We start from the raw sequence: 25,039 nt of genomic DNA, 5'->3' as shown, positions 1-25,039 counted from the left end.
AATAAAAGTTAATTATAAATAGATGTATACTATTACAAACTTATAGCTACTTAGATAAATGAAAGTAGTTTCATGTTACAATTTGAAGTCATTCTAGAAAGAAAAAAGGGTAATTCAGGTTTATTTAAATTTTTTCGTGGTGGTTACGAGGCCAGTCAAATTGACCGATCCTGTTTTGAGATAGGGTAGATAAAATAACAGATAAATTATAAAGTTTTACTGAAAAAACGTTTGAAATGCATTTAGGAGGTTTTAGGGATTACTCAAAAGACATTTGAGATTTTTAGGTGAGGAAAAGTATTTTTAATTTGAACATGAAAATTACTTTGCACACAAGGACTATTCAAAACAAATACTCAATATATCCATGGACAAATCTTTATTTTATTAAAAATACTTGACTAAAAGTATGATTTTTTTATGTGAAAGACTTCCAACTTTTGTGAAGATATACACAGTATATTAAAAGTTAGAAGTATTAAATCTCTAAAGACTTTAAATGTGTACAAAAAAGTCATGTGGTCAGTCAAATTGACCGAGCCCATGTTGAGAGAGTTAATCTTTTCCTTGACATGATTTTGCAGGTTTGTTCTTTTCTTTCTCCTTTGATTCCTCCCATGCTTTACCACATGAAACCCATACTCATTGTCTTCCCTCCTTTAACTGATATTAAGGTCCATGCAGACTTTTTTTGTGAACACCTACATGCCCGTACTAACATACCTCATCTAGTTGACTCTTTTGTTTTGGCTTACAGCCATTCTTCATTTTTGGTCCTTGATTCCCAGTCTTTGGACTCTCTTTTAACTGCTTGGGTGGTGGACCCCTTCACTTTTATTTTCCTTTCAATGTCCAATTTTTATACTTTCACCTTTTTCTTACTATCTTCCTATGTTACATCTGGAGGGGTTGTCTGGAGGAGATGTTCATTCTCTTCTTTTCACAACATTGCTCTGTCCCTCTATACTTGATTCCTCTGCTGTTGGGATGAGATGCCCTCCTAGGTAATGCATATCTCCCTCATACTTATCTCAATGATCTTTGTTGGGCCCTATTTCTTCATCCTGAGGGCTTTAGGGGTGTTCCTGACTTATTAAGATTAGAGACCTAGAATAAGGTGGTTTGGCATCAGTAATCATTGTTTAATATGATCTCTTGGTTTCCTTGCCATTCTGTTCCAAGGCCTGCTGAATCCATGTTTCCTTTCCCATTCCAGCTTCCTGGCCTTCTTTTACTTTCCATCCTCCCACTTTCCAATGTCAGGGTCATCACTCATCTCATCAGTTCTTATCCTATGGGGAGGGGGGGCATCTGTCTCTCTTCACCAGCCTTTGGTCTCCAATTTTGCCTGACAGATGGATTCTTCAGATTTTCAACCACAGCTTATCTCTCCACCTCCTTCCCTTTATTTTTCAGTGGACTTGGTCTCAGATCTTTTGGTCAAGAATGCCATTGAGAGGGTATTTATTCCTTCACCTTGTTATTACTCTTGTCTTTTTGTAGTTCCCAAAAAGACTGAAGACTGGCATTCAGTTATCCACCTTGTCTCTCCACTGGTTTCTTATCACCCCTTAGTTCCATATGGAGTGTTTCTTTGCTTCTCAGTGGTTCTTTTCCCCTGGACTATGGATGACCAAAGTTGACGTTTCATACACTCTTTTTACACATTTCAATCACCCTGTCTTCCAGATGTTTTCTTAATTTCTTTCATTGGGATTGGGTCTTCCAATTCCATGCTTTTCCTTCAGGTATTGCATCTGTTCCTTATGTCTGTAATCAAGTCATGGGGGATATACATGTCTTGTTCATGGATTGGGGCTGAGGTTCCATTATTACATGAATGATTGGTGTCTCCTTGCCCCTTTTGTGAGACTTCTCTGCTGGGCTGGCTTGTCAAACATTCCAGGTCTTTTCTAATGCCAACCTTATTTTTGCTACATCTGGGCACTAGGAGTATTCTTCAACTCCCATCTCAGTCAGGCTTAGCCTTTACCACTTCATCTATGAGCAATAGAATGCCTTCTCACCAAGATTTGTGCTTTTCTTTTACACCCTGTGCATGAAGTTTCTTTTGCTTTTGGGAACTTTGTCTTCCCTCAAGCCACTCATTCACCTGCTGTAGTAGAAATTGCAGAAACAGTGGAAACTTTTCTGGGATCAGTTGTCCTTGAGTGTGTACCTCTTCTCTCCTCAAGGACTCAAATTGGTGGGTGACTGTGCCAACACCATGTTGGGAATCCTCTTGCCACCCCTTGACTAGATCTCCTTCTTTTCATGAATGCTTCTCTTTTGAGCTTGGGCATGTCTCTGAATGACTACATGGCTTCAGTCATTTAGGCTTTTGAGGATCATACACTCCAAATCACTGTTCTCGAACTTCTCGCCATCTGTAGGGTATGTTCCCATTTCCTCTCTCTTCTTGTGGATCAGTTGGCCATGTTCCACTCAAACATTTCCATGGTTGTTTCTCATATCAATCATCAGGGAGGTACCCCTTCCAGACTCTTTTGCTTTCACACATTGGACCTGCTATTTTCAGCCCATTCCCATTGGGTTCAACTCATGTCTTGTGATGTTTTGGGGCTCTAAACTTAGTGGCAGATTGCATCCCTCAACCAAGCAGGGCTGTACTTTTACACGTGCTCCATTTAAGCCATTGGTTTCATATTCATTATACCATCATTCTCAGAAGACATATTTTGTACTACCTGTTGTCTGTAGTTGCTGCCATTCAGAGGTTTATGCCAATCGATGCTTCCTGCACACTCTCTTTCTCTGGACTTCTCTACTTCTCTATCCAGACTCAGCCTTTTTTCCTAAGACCTTGGCTGCTAGGGAAGGTTATTGTTCTTTCACATTTCATTGCATCAATTCATAAGTTGTTACACTCTCTGGTGTTTCATTTTTACTGACCCTTGAATGAGATCTTTCAGGCTGACGTGTGGATGAATCCACACTTGTTCATCTCCCATTATCTACATCATCTGGCTGTTTCATTTCTTGCTGGATTTTTACTCTCTCTAGTCCCTGTTCGTCAATACAACTACTTGTCATCTTTGAGTAGGTTAAGTATATTTTCTTTTTTATCACCCCTTTCTTTTCTATAGGATCTCACCAGGTGGCTGGTGTTGCATATGATAGTATGCTTATTTCCCAAAATCCACATCAGGCCAAGGGTAATAGAAAGTGCTCATCCACTCTGCCTTGGCTCTATCAGTGCCTACTGTTGAGAAGAGGTGTTCTGCAAGGATACTAGAGTTATTCTTGTGGTATTAAAATTACTCAATTTCCCAATACAGACCATACCTTCCATGAACTGTCATGGGAAAAACCAGCCCCAGGGAAGTGACTGACCACTTCTTTGGCTCGTGCAACTAATGTTCACCCTATAATTTCAATTAAAAAATGAAAAAGTATTAAAAGTTATGCTTCAAAAGACTGAAAGCTGGTAAAGCATTATAAGCCAATAAGCATAACATTTGTGTTAATCATAGATAAATTATAAGGAATTTGGAAAAATAAATATGTAGTTTATATGATTTCTACTTTATTAGTACCTTCAATAAGTACCTCCTTAGGCACAGAATTTCTAACCACACTGCTGGCAAAACTGCATTGCTGAGGCTGGATGATTTGAATCTAGCCAGTTGGCCCACATCCTAGCTCCCTTGGCAAATGATATGAAACTGTGGTTTTACTTTCCCTATTTCCTGATACTTAGCCTGAGTATGCTATGCAGCTCAAATGGGGATCATAAAATCACCATGGCACTGACAAATAAAACATTTTTTAATAACAATTAAAGTATTCAGAATCTAGCTATAACATATATTACTGAAATGTGTGTATCATGGGTGTATTGATACTTGACACTAAAAATCAGCAAATGTTCCTTCTGAAATGTATACTAGCATTTTTTTCTAGTTTCTTCCAAGTTTTACTAGCAAAACAACAATACTAAACCAAGAATTTTTAGTTTTATATCAATAATTTGGATCCCTGACTTATGAAATGAGATGATATCTGCAGCATCAGAATCTGCTACTTAAGAGGGGATCAATGATTTCCTGAAAATAAAAATTGGATTTAAATTGTTACTCTCCTCAAGGGTGGTTGTGTAAGGATAGCTTTGAAAGTCTAAATGGTCACTTGTTCTCCATATATTTAAACTGTCTTATCAGAAAAAAATTTTGCCATTCAGTTAATAATTTACTTAATCATGTTCTGTGAATCCAATAGAAATAAAAGAGTAAATGTATGCAACATTGTTTTCAAACAGGTTATTGCATTTGATGAATTGAGATCTGATTACAAAAATCCAATTGACATTTGTAGCAGCTTAAACCCGGTAAGTCTTTTTGTCAATTGAATCGTATCTGTACTGGCTAGTTACAGTTTTTTAGTATATATGAAAGTGTAATTTTTTTATTGTGATATTACAGGTAGTTAAATAAAATTGTTTATGGAGCAATGCATCTTTATGCTTTGACGTGCTTGATTAATAGATCAAATAAACAAGTGTAATATCATGTACATGTAGTTGTGATTCATGTATGTCTTTCTAGTATTTAGTTAGTGTTCTTGTGTTTATGACAGAATTTAAGTATATACATGTTGAGTAAATGACATTTAAAGTCAGTGGTAAAATTCTTAAAAAGAAAAGTAGAGATACTCAGCTTGGTGATATGAACCTGTTTTTGAAAAAGAAAAATATATATATATATACGTGTAAACATAAAAAACTACAAAGCAGCTCATATAAGTTCCAGTACTAGTACCACCTTAAAAAATGAGTTCTGTTACTGAGTACTAGTGAGTTCTGGCAGAATTTCACCCCTGTTTAAAGTCTTACAGAAGCATAATGAATAAGTGATATACTAGAACAATGATTAGAAACAATTTTAATGTTATAGTAGTTTGAAATGTTATATTACATAAGCTCATGCAGTTCATGTCAGTATCTATGTGTGTAATCAAAACTCCTGTGCCATCTATTGAGTGGCACCATAAACAAAAATCTATAAAAACGTTCACACTTTGGGTATTCAAGATTCAGGCAGTTAAAAAAATAATTGTGGTATGTGCAACAACATTGCTTTATAATAGAACACAATATTAAATAAAAGTACTCTCCTCACAACAAGAACACGACTTTCACTAGGACCATACATGAGGGTTTGATTATATCTTTATTGATGTAATTTTTAAATATAGTACTGATAAACTGGAGTTCTTAAAAAAACTTATTTTTTCATAACTGGTACCACCTTTAATATATAAAACATTACAGTTTATATCCGTAAAATGTATGAACATTTTGAGCTCTGTAAGTTGAATCATTTTGATGCAATGAGTTGCATACGAATAAAGAGCACAATCCGAACACCTTTCCCATGCAGTAATTCCCAGAAAGAAATAAATTTTTTAGAAAGTGTTCACTTTTTTTAAATGTTTTTCAATGAGGTATGAACACTATGATTAGTAACTACTAGCACAAACAGCCACCCATAGGGTGGTATTTCTGCTAGTAATAATAAGCCAGTTAATTTCACAATTCAAATTATAATGTATCTAGCTTTTGGAAATGTTGACAAAGAAATATATGAAATACATTATCAGTTCGGAGTGTAAGTGCATCTATGTGTGATTATTTGTATAAAATGGCCCCTGTATTATATACATGAGTAGGTATCACAGTTAAAAGTAAAATGAAATCTTTACCATATTCTTCATCTGTATTAATTATGTATATCCAGTTTTAGTAAAAGACAAATTGCTTAATGCATGTACTATTTATATTGACATTTTAGATCTTAGAATTAAAATATATAAAATATACAGTATATTTTTAATCACTAATTCTAATTACATATGCAAATGACATGTATATACATATAAGTGGTAAATATTTTAAAATATGATTTAATAAACAGTACATGGGGATGTTGTATAATTTTAAAGTTCTTAGATATTTACTCTATAAAAGGATTAGATGGTTTTTTTAAATTTTTGTAAGTTTTTGGCTTTGTTGCTGGAATCTTCAAGAGACACAGAGTTACTAGTACAAACAGATTTGATAATGTATGTTTGAAAACATAACCTAGCAACAAGGATCAAGATTAGAAGTGCATCTATCCAAGTAGGAATTAATATTAATGCAAAAATGCTTTAAGGTGGAAGTCTGGAGATTAAACTTTTAAAATTAACATTTTCTGTGTTACAGAGTAAAAATAAAAATACATTCCTATGTACAAATGCATGCATATATGCAACTAAATGATATATTCACGAATGTAACAGTACATATATATATATATATAAGCATTATTTAATATTGGTATCAGTAATAATATTTAAATTGGTATAAAATCTACATTTCTCTGAAACCTGGAAACTAAATTAACATTATCAACATATGTTTTAAAGTTTGATTTTTAAACCAAATCTAATAGTGTTTTTGTAATCTTTGATGAAAGAATGCCAAGGAATATATAATGGAACTCGCCTATTGTTCTGCTTGTGACTACATTTTGTGGAGCCTTAACATTCAAACACCATGGCATCAAATCATATGTACAAACTCATATAAATTTCTTTAAAGATGTGTTTTTTAGTATTTAGTAATTATCTACCTATGTTATATTAAACACAAAGCTAATATATCGTTTGACTTCAGCACCTTAATATCCGCATAAGATATGAAAGATACAGAATGATAAATGGTTTGTATAAAACTGAAAAAGCATTTCTGTAAAGTAGGATACAATAAAATTTCCAGTTAAATTAATTTTTTGATTTTAGATTTTCAAAGAAACGAAGGTATATGAAAGAGTATCACACACACACACACTATATATTATATGTATAACTTAAACATGGTGATGTACGTGTAACAGATGGGTTTATTCAGAACACATTTTATTCTAAATTCTGTTTAAGGTTTAAAAATGAAATGTTACTTTGAAAATATAGACCTTTAGTTAGTTATTTGTTAATTTGATATGGAGTTATCAATAGGGTAACAAAAGTTTTTCAGTAATGTATGTGTGTATGAAAATATGATTTTAAATCTATATATACCAGTCTTTTTAATTTGCATGTGTTTTTGATGATAAATAGAGTTATTTTGCACTTTTGTTTATGTAGATGTTATAAGAAGAGCTGATTTTTTTTTTTTTCAGCTTGTGACAGTTGAATTCTTTGTACATGTATCCTTCAATGTATTGTTCCTGTTTGCTGCTGAATGGTTTTCACTGTGCCTGAATATACCTCTTATAGCTTACCACATCTACAGGTGAGTATAGTTTATTTCATTGGGCATTTTGCAATTTTCCTTACTTTCCAACTATTTGTCATATTACTTTATATGAAATAACTGAATCAGATGTGATAACTGCTTCTAATATAGAATCCTGTTCTTCCAAAATAATTTAATTTATACATCTATATATCTTAACTAGAGAAAAACTGACAAAATGTAATTATTACTTAAGTATCTAAAGAAAAACCAGCAAAGATAATTATTACAGCAAGAATCTAAACTAAAGAAAAAAAATGCCAAAAGGTAATTGTTACAGTAAGTATCCAAATTAAAGAGAAAAAAATGTCTCCTGAAGTACTTTAGATAACTACAAAAAAATGAAATAGCTAATTTTTACAGCATGTAATGTATCTAAACTAAAGAGAAATGAAGCAACAGTCTCTCAAAGTACTTACTGTAATGTTATTACTTTTGCCAATAATAAAGTGTTATCACATATTATACTTTAATGGGAGTAATACATTACAGTTACTTCCTGCAGAAAAGAAATGAGTTTCTTTCATTACATTCTCTCTGTTGTATAGTTCTATACCTACATTAGTGCTCTTTTCTTTTTAAAGCCAAAATAAAGTTACCTTTATAAATTCCAAACAAATAGAATATCTAAATGATGAGTCAGGTATGATTTTCTATTGATGTTTGGATAACTTCCAAGACCAATTTTAAAAAGCAGCTCAAAAATTAGTTTTCATATGACCTTTCTCAGCACTGAGGTCTTAGTTTAGTTTTAATCTGGTTAAGTGCATACTTGTAAACTGTGCACTCAAATTAAATGATTACATACTGAGTTTTAAAAATGCATAAAAAAGATCCCAACTGGTAGATCAATAGCTTCTTCTTCAGTAACCATTTTTAACTATAAAAATATTGGTGAGGAAAATGTCTTCACAAGTATCACAGCCTAGCTTCAAAAATCACTTGCAAAAATATACTTCTGCAAAGTCACATGTAATGAATACAGTTTACTATTAGCAATATTCAATAAATGATCAAGTTGTTTGTTATACTACAGGACCTTAAATAAAATAAGAATAAGGAATAGTGTGTTATCTGTAGGATTTCTGGCAAAATACAGAGGTCTAGGCCCATAAAATAGAATGCTCATGGATCTCGTATCCAGGTGTGTTTCCTAATGGTTGGTTCACAAAGAATGAGATAGGACATGCAGATTTACATAAGGAACTAATCTTTAATTTAAATCTTGACAGTTTACAGAAGATCAAACAATAAAGTACTTACTTAATAGAATGCAAATTAATGTGTGTGTGTGTGTGTATTAAAGCTATAAGATGTATGACTAGTAAAGATGATAAAGATTTTACTAAATAATAGGCTCTAGCTAGTGAAGGTGCTCCCCCATGTAACTTAGAATAGAATTATAAACAGTGTGTCCCCAAGTTAAAATGTATAAAAATAGTTAATTCTCGACTCAGATTTCTAAATAACAACATTAACAATGCATACTATCTTGTGGAGCAAGTTTTACTGATGAACTTAAACAAATGCATAAACACTGAATTAAATTATGGGCAAAAATGAAATGGTACCTGCACAAATGAAAGTGAATGTTAAAATTAAAGTTACAAGAGAACTTAAGAGTTTTTGGAAAGTAAAACTACAAAATATAAAAACTTGTTACTGGCAATCGAAAAGGGGAGCTTTAAGAGTTCTCATGTGGAAGTGAAAATTACAGGAACACTACATGAGAATGTAGTGAAAGTCTGCTAAAATCCTTATAAAAATCTATGGAAATTCTTGTACAAATCAATGAAAATCTGCTCTCTTAGGCTCCAACACTGTTTTAAAGGTGACAATAAACCCTGGCACACTGAAACAGTGATAAGTGCCTGATGGATCAGTTGGCCAGTGGGCTATGAAGTTAATGGGTGAATCTACTCACAACTACTGCCCAATTTACCGATAAGAATATCTAGGCGTGATAATCAAACAGCATATTGTTATTCCTGTTAGAGAATTAGACAAAAAGGTGTCTAACCTCCACTTGATCCAATTAGCTTCTGATACGATACTTCCCTCCACTTGCAAGGTTAACTGTTCTTGTTTATTGCTGCCCTCTATATGTGAACTTTTTTTTGTTATGCATGCCACAAGCCTTCCACACCCCCCTGTTGGAATCAAATCATTCCAATGTATGTCTTATGCAAATCGTCATGTATCACTTCTCCACAAATAGGACAATAGTATATTCACATGACACTTTTGAAAATTCTAAAATGTCTATTTAAATTTTTGTGCAAATTTCTCTCCTGGTGGTGCTCGTGTAGTTCCCGCACTTCTCGCTATGCACACAGTGCCCTTCCTGATAACAATGGCAAACAACAGCAGGAATAGCAAAATTTATGGATTGTGCATAGTCTTATGATAAAAGAAAGGTGGTGAAACATCAACATTTTCTTTGTTTGGGGGAAAGGGAGGAGTATGCAAAAAGTATACCATTTGTACACTTGTGAAAATATTGATAATTGCGAATGACCCCTTACTCAGATTCTGTTGAATTGTGTTCATTTTTCATTTTTGTGTTAGGTGGGATAGTGAATATATAGTACTTCACTGTACATCATGTAGTACTTCTGTCTTCTTAATCTGTCTTATAATACTGTTTGCAGTAAACACATACATTACATTCGTGCTTATCATACTTTTTTTACTTGTCACAAGACATTAGTATTAGGCCTATTTCAAATCATTTTTAAACACTGCATTCTTAATCTAGTCCCTTAGGGATTTTCAAGATTTAAAGAGAGTGTATAATAATAGTTTTCCAACCATACTATATTTATCATATCCATTGCTGAGAATGTGTTTAGCTCAATTCAGAACTCTTCAAGCTAGCTGGGATACAACAAGCACAGCAGTGCTCTTCAAATAGTGTTTGTTTTATTCCAGCTGGTCTGAAGAGCTCTGGATTGAACAAAATTCATTGTTGGCAGTTGGTATGACAAATATAATGTTGTTGGAATGCTATCAGTATACACCCTTCTAATTCTTGAAAATTCCTAAGGCAACATTTCTCAACCTTTTTAGTAACATGGCCTACCTAAACTTCAAGACGTTTCCTGTAACACACTGAAGTAAATTATTGAAGTATGACATGTATGGCAGTGTTGTTTCATAGTTGCTATGCTGGATTCATATGCATGACATTAATTTGTAGTTAGCATTTTGTGAGGTATTATTTAGTTTGCATTATACTTTTGATGTCCTATAACATTGTTTCAAAGAGATACACTGCTCTACGTGACTAGATTAAGGATGTAGTGTTTGAAGATGAAATGAGCCTAATATTAATGTCTTGTGACAAGTAAAATTGTAATTATTTTTTGCTGGTTTGTAAAAGGCATACACGCTATAACAGTTATATCATACTTATGATTTGGTGGTTATTGATACAGTAGTTTTCCAAAGTTAACAAACATTACTACTGAAACAATAAAATCATTTTAAACATAAGCAGTATTTACTATTCGGACCAAGATAGTGGAAAAAACTACCAAAATAATATAAACCCCTTCTCTTGGTCAGATTTTAAAATGTACTCTAGAAATACAGGAACAAGTAAAATACATGAATACTGGCACACACACACACACACACATATACCCATAAAACTGTTTGCTTGTGAATTTGGAAAATCGTACATTAAATTTTAAGATAGCATACTTCTATTTAAAATATTTTCTTTTCTTGAAGCTTTCTTTTCACTAAATGTAATTTTTAAGTCAGTGGAAGAAGCTAAATATAGGTGAAGAAAAATAAAACACTTTGAATTAATATTAGTTTTTTTCTTTATAAAAGAATAAATGTAACTCAATTTTCTAAGTTTGTGTTAGTGGTACTAAATAAACAAGAATTTTGTGGATCCAAGCTTAAAGATCTTTTGATAGCTTATGGAAGTTTTGAAATGGCAAGGAAGTGGCACCAAGCTACAAGGGTCTTAAATTTGAGTTTGTGTTACATGTGTGTATGTGTGTGTGTGGGTATGATGAAAGAGTAAATTGCAGACTACTATAACAGACACATGTCTTCCGAAACATACTTACCTCTGCTGACACTTACAGCTATTACTCGACCGCCAGGGTTTCTTCTTTGGCCATCTAAGCATTAGTCTGATTTTTTTCTCACTTGCTTCAGTCTTTTATACCCCACTCAGTTGCCCTTGGCGATATTTGTCTCGTGATACTTTTCACCTATGTTGATGCGCCCTCTATACTGATACCTCATTCAGATAATTTTATCACTTTTTCTTGACAAAGCGCCACAAATGGATTTCCCAGTATTATGATCTTTCAGAGATACTTTGAATGTTATTATTTTGTCTAGTTGATTTTGTAACAATAATAATAATTCAAAATCAATTTTTTCTTTCTTCTGATTAGCAAGCCGATTATAATATGAATTCCCAGCACAGAAACCAATTGGGTCTCTCTTCTCCAACCTCTGATATCTAGTGTCGCACAACAGTCTGGGGGTGGGGGTCACTCTTGGTTGAGACTGTCAGTGATCTTGTTCGTAGTGAGATGGAGACATATATTTGGATCTGTGGTGGTCATCTGGCTTTGAGTCAGTGGTAAGTTTGTGGACTTGCCGTGCCAGGGCTCAATTGCCTATGGTGGATGTGGCAGATGCCCACAGTTGCTTTGCTCTAACAAAACAACTTATTTTAAGTCTTTAAATGACCTATGAATAACAAAAAGGAGACCACTTTGGGATAAGCTGCCTTTGATTTGTTTTTCTTTTGTTGGTTCTTCGAGTGTGTGATGTTTTGGGCTTATTCCCAGTTGATTTTGAGCCTGCAACTTAATTGATGGCTGAGAGGTCTGATAGCAATTTTTTTTTTCTCCATGCATGGAAATTGTGGTACATGCTGGAAGGTTTACTTCTTAGTTATGTGAAGGGACAGTTAGGCCTCATCTGACATATTGTTAGAACTTGGTGATTTCACCTATCTCCCCCAGGAGACATTTTTCTGACTCTCAAATAATATCATCTGCTTGAATTTGGGGTTCCTCGGTGGAACTTATAGTTCACCTGTATAGATATATGTCTCCTGATGGAACAGAATAAGTTTTTAAACTTGCAATTCAATTTCAACATTGTTTCTTTTCACTTCACTTTGTTAGAAGACTTCCAGGATGGATAAATTGTTAGCATACATGTTGGTTCATTTTTCAATTTCTACATTCCTCCTGGTTGGAGTCTCAAATTTCGTTGGCTCATACAGTCCTGCCCCTATTCATGAGTACTGACTCCTGACATCAGCTCCCTGATACATTGATACTCAGAATAGATTCTGAATAAATCCAAGGTTTCCACTGCTTAATCAGATCACCAGCAGTATTGCTGATTAATGTATACCTTCAGTAACTGTGGGAGCTCGGTTCCAAGAATTTCTAGACTTTTGGTAAATTTATCCATCAGTCCAGAAGCTCTGCAGGCCATTCGGTCACAATTAGTCATTCAGTTCACATCTTCCACACTATTATTCACTCTACCTGTACAGTTTTCATTTCCCACAGTTCATTGGGAATTGGAACTTAGTTCTAGGGTTATCTGAGTCTGGTTGGTCTGCAGGTAGTGAGAGAGTTGGGCTAGTTCTTCAGAGTTTTTATTCCTGTTAGTTGTTGGGCCTATAAAGACAGGAAATTGGTGTCTAGTCATCGATCTTCCTTGTCTATATCAATGCTAGATTCTCCAAGGTTCACAAGTTAATCATTCCTCAATATGTGTTGATTTTTTTAATGGGATTGTAGCTGTCCAACTTGGTTATAGTCTGTTCGTATCTGCACTTTGCCTTAGCAGTGGAGTCCAACCACTATTGTTGTTTGTGGTGCACAAGGGTCAGGTACTGTAGTTCCAGGTTTTCTCTTTCCATCCCTCATAGGCTTAACATGGGTTCTTCTGTATCGTATGCGTTTTCTCATCCCTTCATTCCATCACACTGTGAACACACCATTCCATGGATGACTGGTTCCATCTGGCAACATCTCATCAATTGTTAGACCATCACATCCTGCTTCTACTTTCAGATACAATCCAGGCAGGCTTCTCTTTCGGGATTGCGACATCTGTTTCTTCTCCAATTCAATATGTCTTCAGTCTGGGTATTTTTTATTTTTCATCTCATCTCTCATTCTGGCTCAGCTGTCTCCCATCCTGCACAATGCTATGGAATAGGATGCCACACTCTTACCTCTCCTTCTCCCACTGCACAGATGGTTCTTTCTCTTCTGGGAATATGGGCATCACTCAAATCCTTCATGCCTTTGGGATGAGAACACAAGCAATTCTTTTATTGATCTTTAAACAACCAGGGATTGTACACATATATTTCCTGATTTCCCCAGTTCGTTATTTAGGATAATTCTTCTATCTTGAGGGGTTAAGTCGAGATGCTATTACAAATTGGGTTCCTCTACTCCCATTTCATCTAGAGTTCAATTCTCTTCACGAATGCTTTACTTCAGGGATGGGGTATGTATACCAACAGTCAGGAATTCCAGACTATGCACAGATTATGAGGATTCCCTACACAATGTTTTCGTCCTTCTTGCTCTTCAACAGACAAGGTCTCATGGTCTGGGCTTCTTAAGGGGTAAATTGTCAGGCTTCAATTGACTATTTCATGGTAGTGTCTTGTATTTCTCATCAAGGAGGCATGTGGTCTAGGGCTCCTTATTCTCGAATTTTGGACTTCTTTTCTCAGGACTAGTCTCATCACCCTTCTATCTTGCCATGTTCCACGGGTGATGTCTGTTGTATCAGGCTCATTGTCTCAATCCAAACAGATTCTCCCCGACAGAATAGATGTTGCATCACATAGTTCAGTTGGATTGCCTCTCATTTTGCAATTCTAATTGGTGGGTTGGCCTCTCATTGGATCACTCAACTACTGGGTCTTAGCAGTAGATGCTTTCCATCTGGACAAGACAGGATTACCATTCTCAATCTTTTTTTCACTTCATATGTTATGAAATATGATTTGTTCCAACCTATTGTCAGATCCTATTGATTGCATCAGATTGGTGGCTGCACTTGGGTTTATGCTTCTGTGGTTCCTTCTCGTGTGTCAAACTCTTCCATTTCTTTTTTAGGCTTTCTCTGTGGGGGCAGCCATGATTGGATATGCTGCACCCGGGTATCCAGAAGCTTACCTCTTCCATATTTCCCACCCTTCCTCACAACTGACAACTGGTGCTTCTTTTTTCTGCCAAACTTTGAAGTGGTAGTTCGGTAGAATCAAATAGAAGGTGTGTCGTACTCCTATTGATGAAGAGGTGTCACATGATGATTTACATGCGATGCACAGGTGAACCATGTTAAACATAGAGTATGTGGGAGCTCAAGGCATGCAAAAAAGTTTTGCATATAGAGGGCAGCACTGAATGAGAGTAGCTATTTATGTAAGAAGAGATAAGTATCTATAGGAAATACATTTTCAGTATAGGAAAATTATAACTTTCCGAACTTCTCTGTTTTGTTTTCATTTGCTATTAGAAAATGTATTTTATATCACAGAAAAAATATAAGATGTGATTGTAAGTTAAAAGTTTGAGATTGAAAATCATGATTCTTCTTGAAAATTCATGACAGTTGACAAATTATATCTACTAAGGGCACGCAACTCATGGTATTTCTTTTTTTCTCACCATGGTACTTTACTAATTAACTTATCTTTGATATAGTTATGTTCTAATCATACAGTTACTTAAAAAAATGTTATTATCTTGATCATACAATGGCCTGGTGGTTAGGGCACTCAACTTGCAATCTGCTGGTTGCAGGTTCAAATCCCTTTACTTAATATGCTCACCCTTTCAACTGTGGTGTTGTTGTAATGTGACAGTCAACCCCACTGTTCTATTAAAGTAGCCCAAAAGGTTATGTTGACTAGTTGCCTTTTTGTGAGGCTATCACTTCAAAATTAGGAACGCCTTGTGAAGATAGCTTTTGAATAAATTTTCATGAAACAAACTAACAAACAAATTATTCACATAATATATAGGAGATAGTGTAAGAAGAGTGAATGTCACTCTGAGTATTTTATTAACTTAAAAGCAAACTATCTTTTAATTATTTCTAAGTGTTGAATTGAAGTTTTTTTATTAAGGCTAAAACAAATATTTGTTGAGCATCTGGTTTTTCTCCTGAACATGTTTCATATCTTAGGACCTTAAGAGTATATCCATGTTTTAAATTGTAAGTAAATTTAGAATATTTTTATGAAGTAGCTTTTCCTTAACAAGTGTCATTTACTTCTGAAGCCAACAACATTGCAAATTACTGAAAGTACCTGTACAAGTACCTGTCATATTAGTGTTGTGTGATAAACCTATTGCAGATGTTATCAATTTAAAATACCAATCAACTGAAGTTTTGCACAAGTTTAAAACACAAGGAAGTTTACATGAGAATAATAGAAGCAGTGGCATAAATATGCCCCTGCAATTGTTGAGGGGGGGACCTGAGCTAAAAGGGAGCCTTTTAGCAGCCAGTATTGTAACTACAATTTTATGGAAATAAATGTAAGGGGCCCAGTTACTTTTTGTGGGGGGCATTGAATAGAAGCAAAGTCAAGTTTCACAGACAAAAAAACATTTACTGATAATTAATATAATATTCCAGGTTTTACTATCCCTCATACAACTTGTACTGTAATTTTAGTCTGCAATTCCATGTAACATATTTACTTTAACTTGCAAATAACTAAAGATGTACTTATGAAGATCTAAACTGTGTTTCATTTCCTCAAAGTTAGAAGTCATAACTGGCTGGTTGGCTAACTAACTTACCAGTTTGATGTAATAACTTTCGTATTGTGTTTTATGATGTTATGATCTCTGATTATCGTATCTTATCCTAATTCAGGCTGTTGGTGTTTTAATCACACATTCACTTGGTTAGTCGTTCCTTTGAGGCTTATGTTAAATTTGTCAAAGCCTTAACTTGTTTTAGTGTTCTTTTGATACTTACCGTATTTATCTACCCATTATCATGCAACCTAAATGGAAGATGTTAATCACATTAAACCATTAATATGCTCTGTTATTCAGTACACATTGCCAATTGAAATAATTGATCCTTCGTGATTGAGTTAATGTATATTTATTTACTTATATCTGGCAAAAATGTTTGTCGAATTTTCCTTTGCGTAATTTATAGTAGCAACTAGAAGTATGTCACTCATATTCAACTAAGTTATTTATATTATTGTCGTCTCCATTAAGGAATAAATGACAGCTAGAAAACTTTTTGTTTGTGTCTAACCAATGTGCTTATGGAACTATCATTCTGATTAATGTAAAGTGATAACCAGATATGTGCCATCCATTGCAAAGTTATTTAACACTTGACTGCTTTTATTTGTATTGTCACCTTTTCACTTTACCATGTCTCTGTAGCTCATTTTTTAATTACACACTTAACTGGAGAATGTTTCATAGAATGAAAATAAGCAGTAGATGCTTTTCAACTTTTGATGCTTGGTAGATGATCTTATCCTCCAAAATATTATTAACTCTTACAGTTAAGGGTATCATTTACATTTTTAGACTAAATGCACGCATGTGATGTTTACACATTATCTCAGTGAGAGAAAAACTAAAAATGTTTGTATATTTTACACCAAAATGACAAAATATATAGTTGCTAATGTATATGTAAGTTTATTACTCAAGTGATATGTCATATAACCATTTGTGGGAATATTAAGTGTTTGTCACTCAAAATGTTGATGCATTTTATAAGCATTGTCTGTAAAGGTGGCCTTGCAAAGGTTGGTAAGTGGTCAGCTGTGAAAAACAGATGGTTGTATTTCCCACTGAAGTTGGTGGAAAGCACTTCTGCTTTGGTTAGAGGATCTGCAACAAGTTTACTCTGAAACATTGATGATAACTTTGCATCTTTGACTCATGTTCACAACTTGTGTGTAATGTTTATGTGCCTGGTTAATTCATTTTTCCTGGTTGCAGGATGTACATTGAGCACATGCAGGTCTTATGTTACTATTATGGATGAAACTAAACTCTGTACTCCAGGCTGGTTGAATCTTCATGACTACTTCTTTGTTGTGGGCCAGCACACTCTGAAGAATGAAGTCTCTTTCATGATGATTCATTGAAGAGTGTGATTTCTGCTAGAAATTTCCAACATATTTATGTAAAATCAACCCAAACAGTGGGACAAAAGAAAGAGCCTGATGTATGATGTTATTAAGATTGTTTTTTTTTTTAACTTTATTTGACCAATTAGAAAAATTATTATTATAGAATGATCAACTAAAAAGCTACTGAGCACTCAATTTCATATAAAAATAATGATTTGTAACATACCAAACAACAATGTTGCTTCCAGGGTATGAGAAAAAAATTACAAATTGATCCCAAGTTATACATGTTTCAGAAATTAATAATTTGGAAATGCTATTTGGTTCTACATAGAAGAGAGACTACATTGAGAGACTGGAATGGGTTAATGTGAGCAGTAACAGCAGGAATTAGTCAGGTGTGAAAGCAGGGAATCACACCTGCTGTTTTTCTATTTTGTTTTGAACTGCCAAAGCAGTCTTGCAGAAAACTCAATCTCAGTAGCAGGCAATGAGCAGAGACAGCTGGACTTAACAATTTCTGTTATCCCCTATTCAATGCAGATTTTAGGGGAGAGAGAGTCCAATTCCAATTGACATGTTTTCTCCTTAACCGATAGAAGGGCTCAACAGTTGTAGCAAAGCTAGGAATAAACAATATTGATTATTCCAAGCACATAGCTAAAAAAAGTACTTACCTCCTTACAATTCTGTTGAGTAGGAAAATGCTTTACAGATCTAATCTTTCCATTATTGATATATGTTCTCTCAGGAGTAATTTCAAACGATAGATAGGATACTTCTGGTTGGCAGAATTTACTTTTACTAATTTTCACAGTCAGGTTAACCGTACGAAGTTTATAAAAAGCTAGTTTGAAGTGTTGTTCAAAACACAATAATGTCATTAATACATGATTTAGATTATACTGTTTTTCCTTTAAGGATGTTATCCATGAGTCTTTGAAAGATGGCAGATGTATTTTTTCAAACCACAAGTCTATTATCAGTTATAAACACAGTTTTAGGGCTATCCTCAACCTTTATAGGTATCTGCCAATACTCAATTGATAAATCTAGAGTGTTGATGCACATTGCTCCTGTCAAGGTATTCAGAATGTCATTTACATGTATAAGAAGCAATGGATACCTATAATTTTTGGAGACCTGACTTATCTTTCTGTACTCCATACAAAGCATGAAATCATTAGTCTTGTTCTTAACCAGTTACTGCTCTGGCTCATAAAAAGTTGAAGGAAAATAATCACCTACCTCGGAATACTGTCACCAGTTTTCAAAACCAGGAGCCAACTTTTGAACAATAAATGTGTTTTATGTGGATACTCATAAAAATGTCATGAAACATAGCTTTTACTTTGCTATTGTTATAATGTGTTCTGTCATTAGGTGGGTTCTTTTAGATTATTTGGTAAAAATAATGCCATGTCTAGTTCAGGTAATAATAATGAATTGATTAATTTCTTCAAAAATTGAACAATTTTTGTGACAGGTTATGCTTACTTGTAAGTGTAACTTCAAATAAAGCAGTTCAAATAACACAACAAAATTTCCAAACACTGATGTACATGTAACTTGCAAATAAATAAAACTTACTGTGGCATATGAGGAGCATACTTGTTAAAGAATTTTCCATTTTACAACACTAAACATGTTCCATGTATTAAAAGTTGAAATGAAGGAATCACAAATGTTAATATTTTTGTTGTTTATGCTGTTATAATGTTTTTGTGACTTAACTTAAAAATTGTGATCAGTATACACAGTCATAAACAAATTTATTAATTGCTTTGGTTGTGTACATTCTGATAAAGTATCAATTCTGTAATGATGTGATCGGTTCTATTGAAACTTTGCTAGATGGCATTTAAGTAAACTGTGACTCTTAACATACAATTTGTCTTGTATTTATTGAACAATACACAAATCATTAGCAATTTCGTGTATTACTGTAGGAAATAGTTCAATAATACATTACAAGCATTGATCAAATGGTCAGGAAATAACATATTTTTCTCAGGGAAATGACCTGGGAGTAGTCGGAGAATTTCATTCTGGCCAAGGTATGGGAACCATGCACATGGCGTGTATAAGCAAACAAAATTAACTACCTGTTTTTTTGTATACGGTAAATTGACATCACAATGTAACTATGATGTGACTGAAATATCAGTGCTCAAATTTTATTTGAATCAAATTTTGGTATAAAGAAAAAACTGCAAAATTTTTCTGCTAACAAAAGTAAAAAATTGGAAAATGGGTTTTTAGCAAAACTCAGAGTGGTCCATGTTAGCAATAACTGCTCGAGAAGCCCAAAAAGAGGTTGAAAACTTGATGAAGTATTTCATTCACTTGTTCATGAAATGCTTTTAATTTAGCAGGCAAATAATAATATGGTTTACTGAATATTAGATTTTCACTAGTGGTTTCAATGCTATGTTGAACAACATTGATTAGTCCCAGCTGATAACTAGAAGTATTGCTATATTTCAATAATGCATTATAATTTTTTACTTTTATTGCCTTTCTGATGTAAACACTAGACTTTATTGATGTTTCTTTAGAGTTACAATATGCAAAATGCAAATTTATTTCAATGATATTTGTCAGAAAGTTCATATTAACTTCTTTTTGTTGAATAAAATCTAAGCCAATGATACAGGACATTGCCAAATCTTTTACAACAGCAGTTGATTGTCCCATAATAACATTTGCTACAGAAAGCTCATCCATGAAATTTCCTAAAGGTTGCCAATTAGTCATTCCATTAGCAAGAGACATTTTTCCTGAATTCCATGTTATTAAATGAAGGTTTGAGTTGTTTTACTTAATTTTTTCCTATATGTATTCATCTATGATAGAGTAATCAAAACTAGTGACAATTCATCCAGCTACTTCTGCATCATTAATTTTAAGTGTTAAAATTGACAAATCTGTTTTAGTTGTGGTTATATTATTTAATAAGGATTTTACTTTAGGTGAAATCAAAGTCACCTTCTTGTTTTATCAACTGCTGTGTGTTCCATTTTTACTTATACAACTTTACTGGCTTAATTGAGAGATATGATATATGGTGTATTTGATTACAATTATAACATTTTGACAAATTTCCCATCCATTAATCTCTTCTATTTAAGCAATTTGTTTATTCTTACACCAATATTTGAACTGCTAGTGAATTTTAACACATTGACAATAGAAACAACATAGTGTAATTCTAAGTACTCTATGGAAAATGCAAATAAGATATGAAACAATTTATTCTTTCTCTTTCAGCAGCTTCAGGGTTTCATACTTTTACAGTTTTTTAAATAAATGTTTCAGCATTTTACCCTGTATTTGAAGTATAATTCCTATTGGAGTCAACTCAGTTTTATCTAACACAGCTGGAAATATTTTAGTTAGGGTATCATTTAATTCTCCCAAGTTTTTGGAAGCCATTTCTGATCCTAGTTATTTCCACCATTCTAGTGGTTTTCCTTACAAACACAAGGCTGTAGTTTCCACCTATCTACTTTCAGATATTTGATAAAGGTAAAAATGTCCTTTCAAATTCTTAAAAAATTCATAACAGTGAAATTTCCTGATAGGCAGAAATGGAGGGTTACTGCAGTAATATAAAGTGGTGGAACTTCCTTGTGGCATCTTATTGTAGACAGTTTGCCTGTAGTAGTCATTTCTTATGTTTGAGGTGGTACTTGGGATGGGGAATTCATGTCTCTTGCCAGCAAGTCTGTTATCCAGCATGTTAACACCTACACCTATTTGATCAAAGTTGTAAAGCTTTACACATTAGCTTCATTGATAACCATCATAACTCAGTAACAACTTTGACTACTTTTCAACTTCTCGCTGGTATTTAACTTATTGCTAGAATACTTGCATGAGAAACTGAATAACAACAAAATACATAACTCAAAGTACCTCAACCTGTCAGAGAATAAGTCCCTGTTTGTATGCCAATGTAATGTATCAAACAATCACATTACATTTTAGGATAAGATAAAAAAATAAAATAAAAAAATACAAATTTATTAATCAAAATACAAGTTGTACAATTTTGAAAATTAATAAACTAGTGCCTGGCTGTGATTTTCTATAACTAGATATCTCAAAAACATAAATGTGCAAAGAGAAAGTAGAACAAGAAAAAAACCTAGTGTATAAGATTACATGAAAGAATAATTAACAATATTAATTCTCTTTCAAGAATGACATGAAATTAAAAATAATAATTAAGAAATGTATCTTATATATCACTCAGTCTATAACTGCTCTTGCAAGTTTCACTTATTTTCAGCACAGGTGTCATTTTTAATTCCTTGCCAAACCTTAAAATTACATATCACATAACTAACAAACAAATATATCTTGTATATCGCTCAGTCTAACTGATATTACAAATTTCACTTATTCTCAGAACAGGTGTCACTTTTATTTTCTTGCCAAATCATGAAATTACATGTCACATAGCTAACAAATTAGCATTTGTTTTATGTAATCTACATGAATTTGGCATCCATGCACCATGCTAGGCGAGCCTCATCAAATTTCATAATATAAATATGACTCATTTAATGTTTAATATACATATGGAGGTGGATGTGCTAGCAACTAAATTATAGCTGAACTAAACAATAGAAGGAAAATTGCATAAACAATAAACAAACCCATACTGAAAACAAAATTTCTACCTCACAAATTATTAAGATTACAAAATTTGTAATAATTAGGTTACTTTTTCAAAATATACTGATAGGTATAATAATTAATTTAAATAATTTTGTAATTCAGCTAATATTTTTCAATGCAGAATGTAAAATTTTTCATTATGATCTATATTCAGAACTTGTTTTCACACACATTGTAGTATTTACCATGAGTTATGTCAAATCAGCTACAGCTGATGAAATGGGCATTAACAATTTTTACACAGTGAAAAACTGAACTAAGCTTATTTTGAAAATGTGTTTGCCGATGAAAGTAATGAATAGTTATATAAGTACACTGACACTTCATTTGGAGTCAATTAAAACAAATGTTGTCAAAATGGTCATTCACTCTGCAGCATCTGCTTTTATCAGTTTATAATACAGATTATTATCCAGGATAAATTAACTTAAAATAACTGTCAAAATTAACAAATTTACATCAAATGCTTGGCATTGGTTACCTGAAATGTTTTTGTGAAGGAAAATTTCAAGGACTTGATAGGAGAATGCAAGAATTTACAAAAGTCTTGCACAGGGTGGAGGAACCAACATGTATGTTTAAAATGCAGTTTAATTTGATAAGTAATTTTAATGGAGCATTTATAAAATTATCAAGTAAACAAAAGTCTTATTTCAAACGTTTTTAAACATTTAGTACATGACATCAGTATAGTTTTTATTTTATCAAAATATATATATAACATTATGCATTTTATAAATGTATATTTTTTTGTTCTTGAGCAAGAATATTTTTTAAACATTTAGAGAATTTTTCTTTCCTGATGAATAATAAACTAAAGTATATGCACTTTACAGCAGTATTAAAAGAAAACTACTTGGAAGTTATGGATTTAACATTTTAAGCATAATTCATGTAGTGAAACTTTGTAGTTTTGTTTTCCAGTAGAATATGATGCTTAATGAATCAGAGCTCTAAAGACATATATGAGTATACCTTTACTGATATATCTTCACTGTGTATGATCAGAATTTGAAATATTTATTAGGTAGTTTAGGAACCCTATGAATCTAGTAAAATAAACTTATTACCTTGTACTCGAATATGCTTTAAATACACTTTGATGTGAGATTTATTATACAAATATTTTTCATAAAGTTAATATTTTGTTTATCATTACTTGCTTATAGTAAATGAAGAAATTATTATCTTACGATTTTATTTATTTTATAGGCACAAGACAAGACCTGTTATGAGTGGGTTTGGGTTGTATGATCCAACAAGTATAATGAATTCAGATCAGTTGACACGTGCCCAGAGAGAAGGGTGGGTCAAGCTGGCATTCTACTTACTGTCTTTCTTTTACTACTTGTATGGGTAAGTTAACTTGGTATAAGTAAGAAACATTCACCCTTCTGCATTCTCCAGCTTGTAAAAGTTTGTATTAAAATAATAGATCAGTATATTATTAGTGGTCACTATAACACTTTCATTAATACAGTTACATCTCATATAAGTGCAGCTTGTTGCCAGTACAGAAGCTATACATTCAGATGTCTATCTAAATTGGCATTAAACAGGGCATAGGAAGCAGTAAGGCCAGTTAGGCCATGACCTGACCACTTTTTCATGGCATGTATAGCTATAACTTATGTATTAAAACTCGTTTCTTTTAATTCAATTCATTATGTTGTGTGTATGCAGTATTTATAGTTAAAATGACTCAAAATTCAATATCAGAGCATTAACTTTCAAACATTTCCTGTGGTGGTATGTCCCCAGAATCCCTTAGAAATGGCATGCTTTACATGCAGGTAGTGTGCTTTGCACACATCGTGTGTCACATTGTTTAGTTGTGACAATGGCCTAACCACTCAAAAATTGCCTCCAATGGCAATGTTAAACATTGAAGGGCAAATGCTGTGCTTGTTTTTTACTTGTGTCAACACAATCACAAGTGGCATATGTTCCATGAACAGTGTCATGTTTTGTTATTGTTGGTGGTATTAACATTATGGAGTGAATTGAATTTTAAATTGTTAAAAGTGTCTTGTTAGACTGACTACTGCTGTGGCAATGTATTTGGTGGTTGTAGTCAGAATACTTGAAATATCATTTTATTGTCTTAACAGTATGGATATTTGAGGATTGAGTCCATAACAAAAGGGTGTAGTTATTAATGTGCATGGTTTCTTTTCTATTCAAAATTTGAACACTGGTATAGCAGATGCATTTTTTTAGGCTTTTTTTTTATGAAACACTTTGGATAAACTTGGTTTCTTCCTCCATTCCCTGATATTGCAGTTCATGCAGGGAATTAACCACTCAGTTACATGAAGGGATAGCTATGCTTTGTCTGCCATGTTTATTGGAATAACATGCTTTGGCTTACCAACACCAAGGTGATGTGTATTTAGACTCTTAAAGAATAGACCTGCTTCTGGAAATGTTGGATTTTGGGAACAGAGTCTGTGGTCAACATGAATAGATCATAATTTTCTAGGATTCGTCTAACACTAACTGCATCAGCCCCTCGATCCATTGCCACTCAGAATAGATTCCACCCATATTAACCCTCTCGCTCCGGGTACCATTTACTGCGCATGACACAAGGTTTCAGTGTCTTACATTCAAATTTTATTAAACTACTTTTTGTTTATATTATACCAATTAGAATAGCATAAAATCTTAGCTAATAATCTGTATTTTAATAGTATACAAGTTTTAAGTTCTTAATTCTACAAGGAAATATATATAAAAAAATCCTGAATTTTCACTAGTGTGACCCACGTGACACATTTTGTCTTAGCATGTCATCATTTCTATTTTATCCATTACCCCTCGAAAATATATGAAATATATGAAATTAAACATAAAATACTCTCTATAAAATCGTTATTGCTCAAACAAACCATAATTTTTATAGTCTT

At 33.3% G+C, this 25,039-nt stretch overlaps 1 protein-coding gene across 1 annotated transcript in view; it reads left to right on the top strand.

Annotated features, from left to right (window-relative positions):
* The window catches only part of LOC106466239 (protein cornichon-like), a 55,533-nt gene that overhangs the window by 14,767 nt on the left and 15,727 nt on the right, over positions 1–25,039 (top strand). The window contains exons 2-4 of the mRNA XM_013926490.2: positions 4,280–4,348; positions 7,182–7,294; positions 23,343–23,486. Coding sequence (XP_013781944.1) covers positions 4,280–4,348; positions 7,182–7,294; positions 23,343–23,486 — 326 coding nt within the window. The remainder of the gene's footprint in view (positions 1–4,279; positions 4,349–7,181; positions 7,295–23,342; positions 23,487–25,039) is intronic.

The sequence above is a fragment of the Limulus polyphemus genome, unplaced genomic scaffold (genome assembly GCF_000517525.1).
Source record: "Limulus polyphemus unplaced genomic scaffold, Limulus_polyphemus-2.1.2 Scaffold2202, whole genome shotgun sequence".
Taxonomy (NCBI): domain Eukaryota; kingdom Metazoa; phylum Arthropoda; class Merostomata; order Xiphosura; family Limulidae; genus Limulus; species Limulus polyphemus.
Note: the sequence above shows the minus strand (reverse complement) of the source record. Positions and strands in the feature narration are given on the sequence as shown.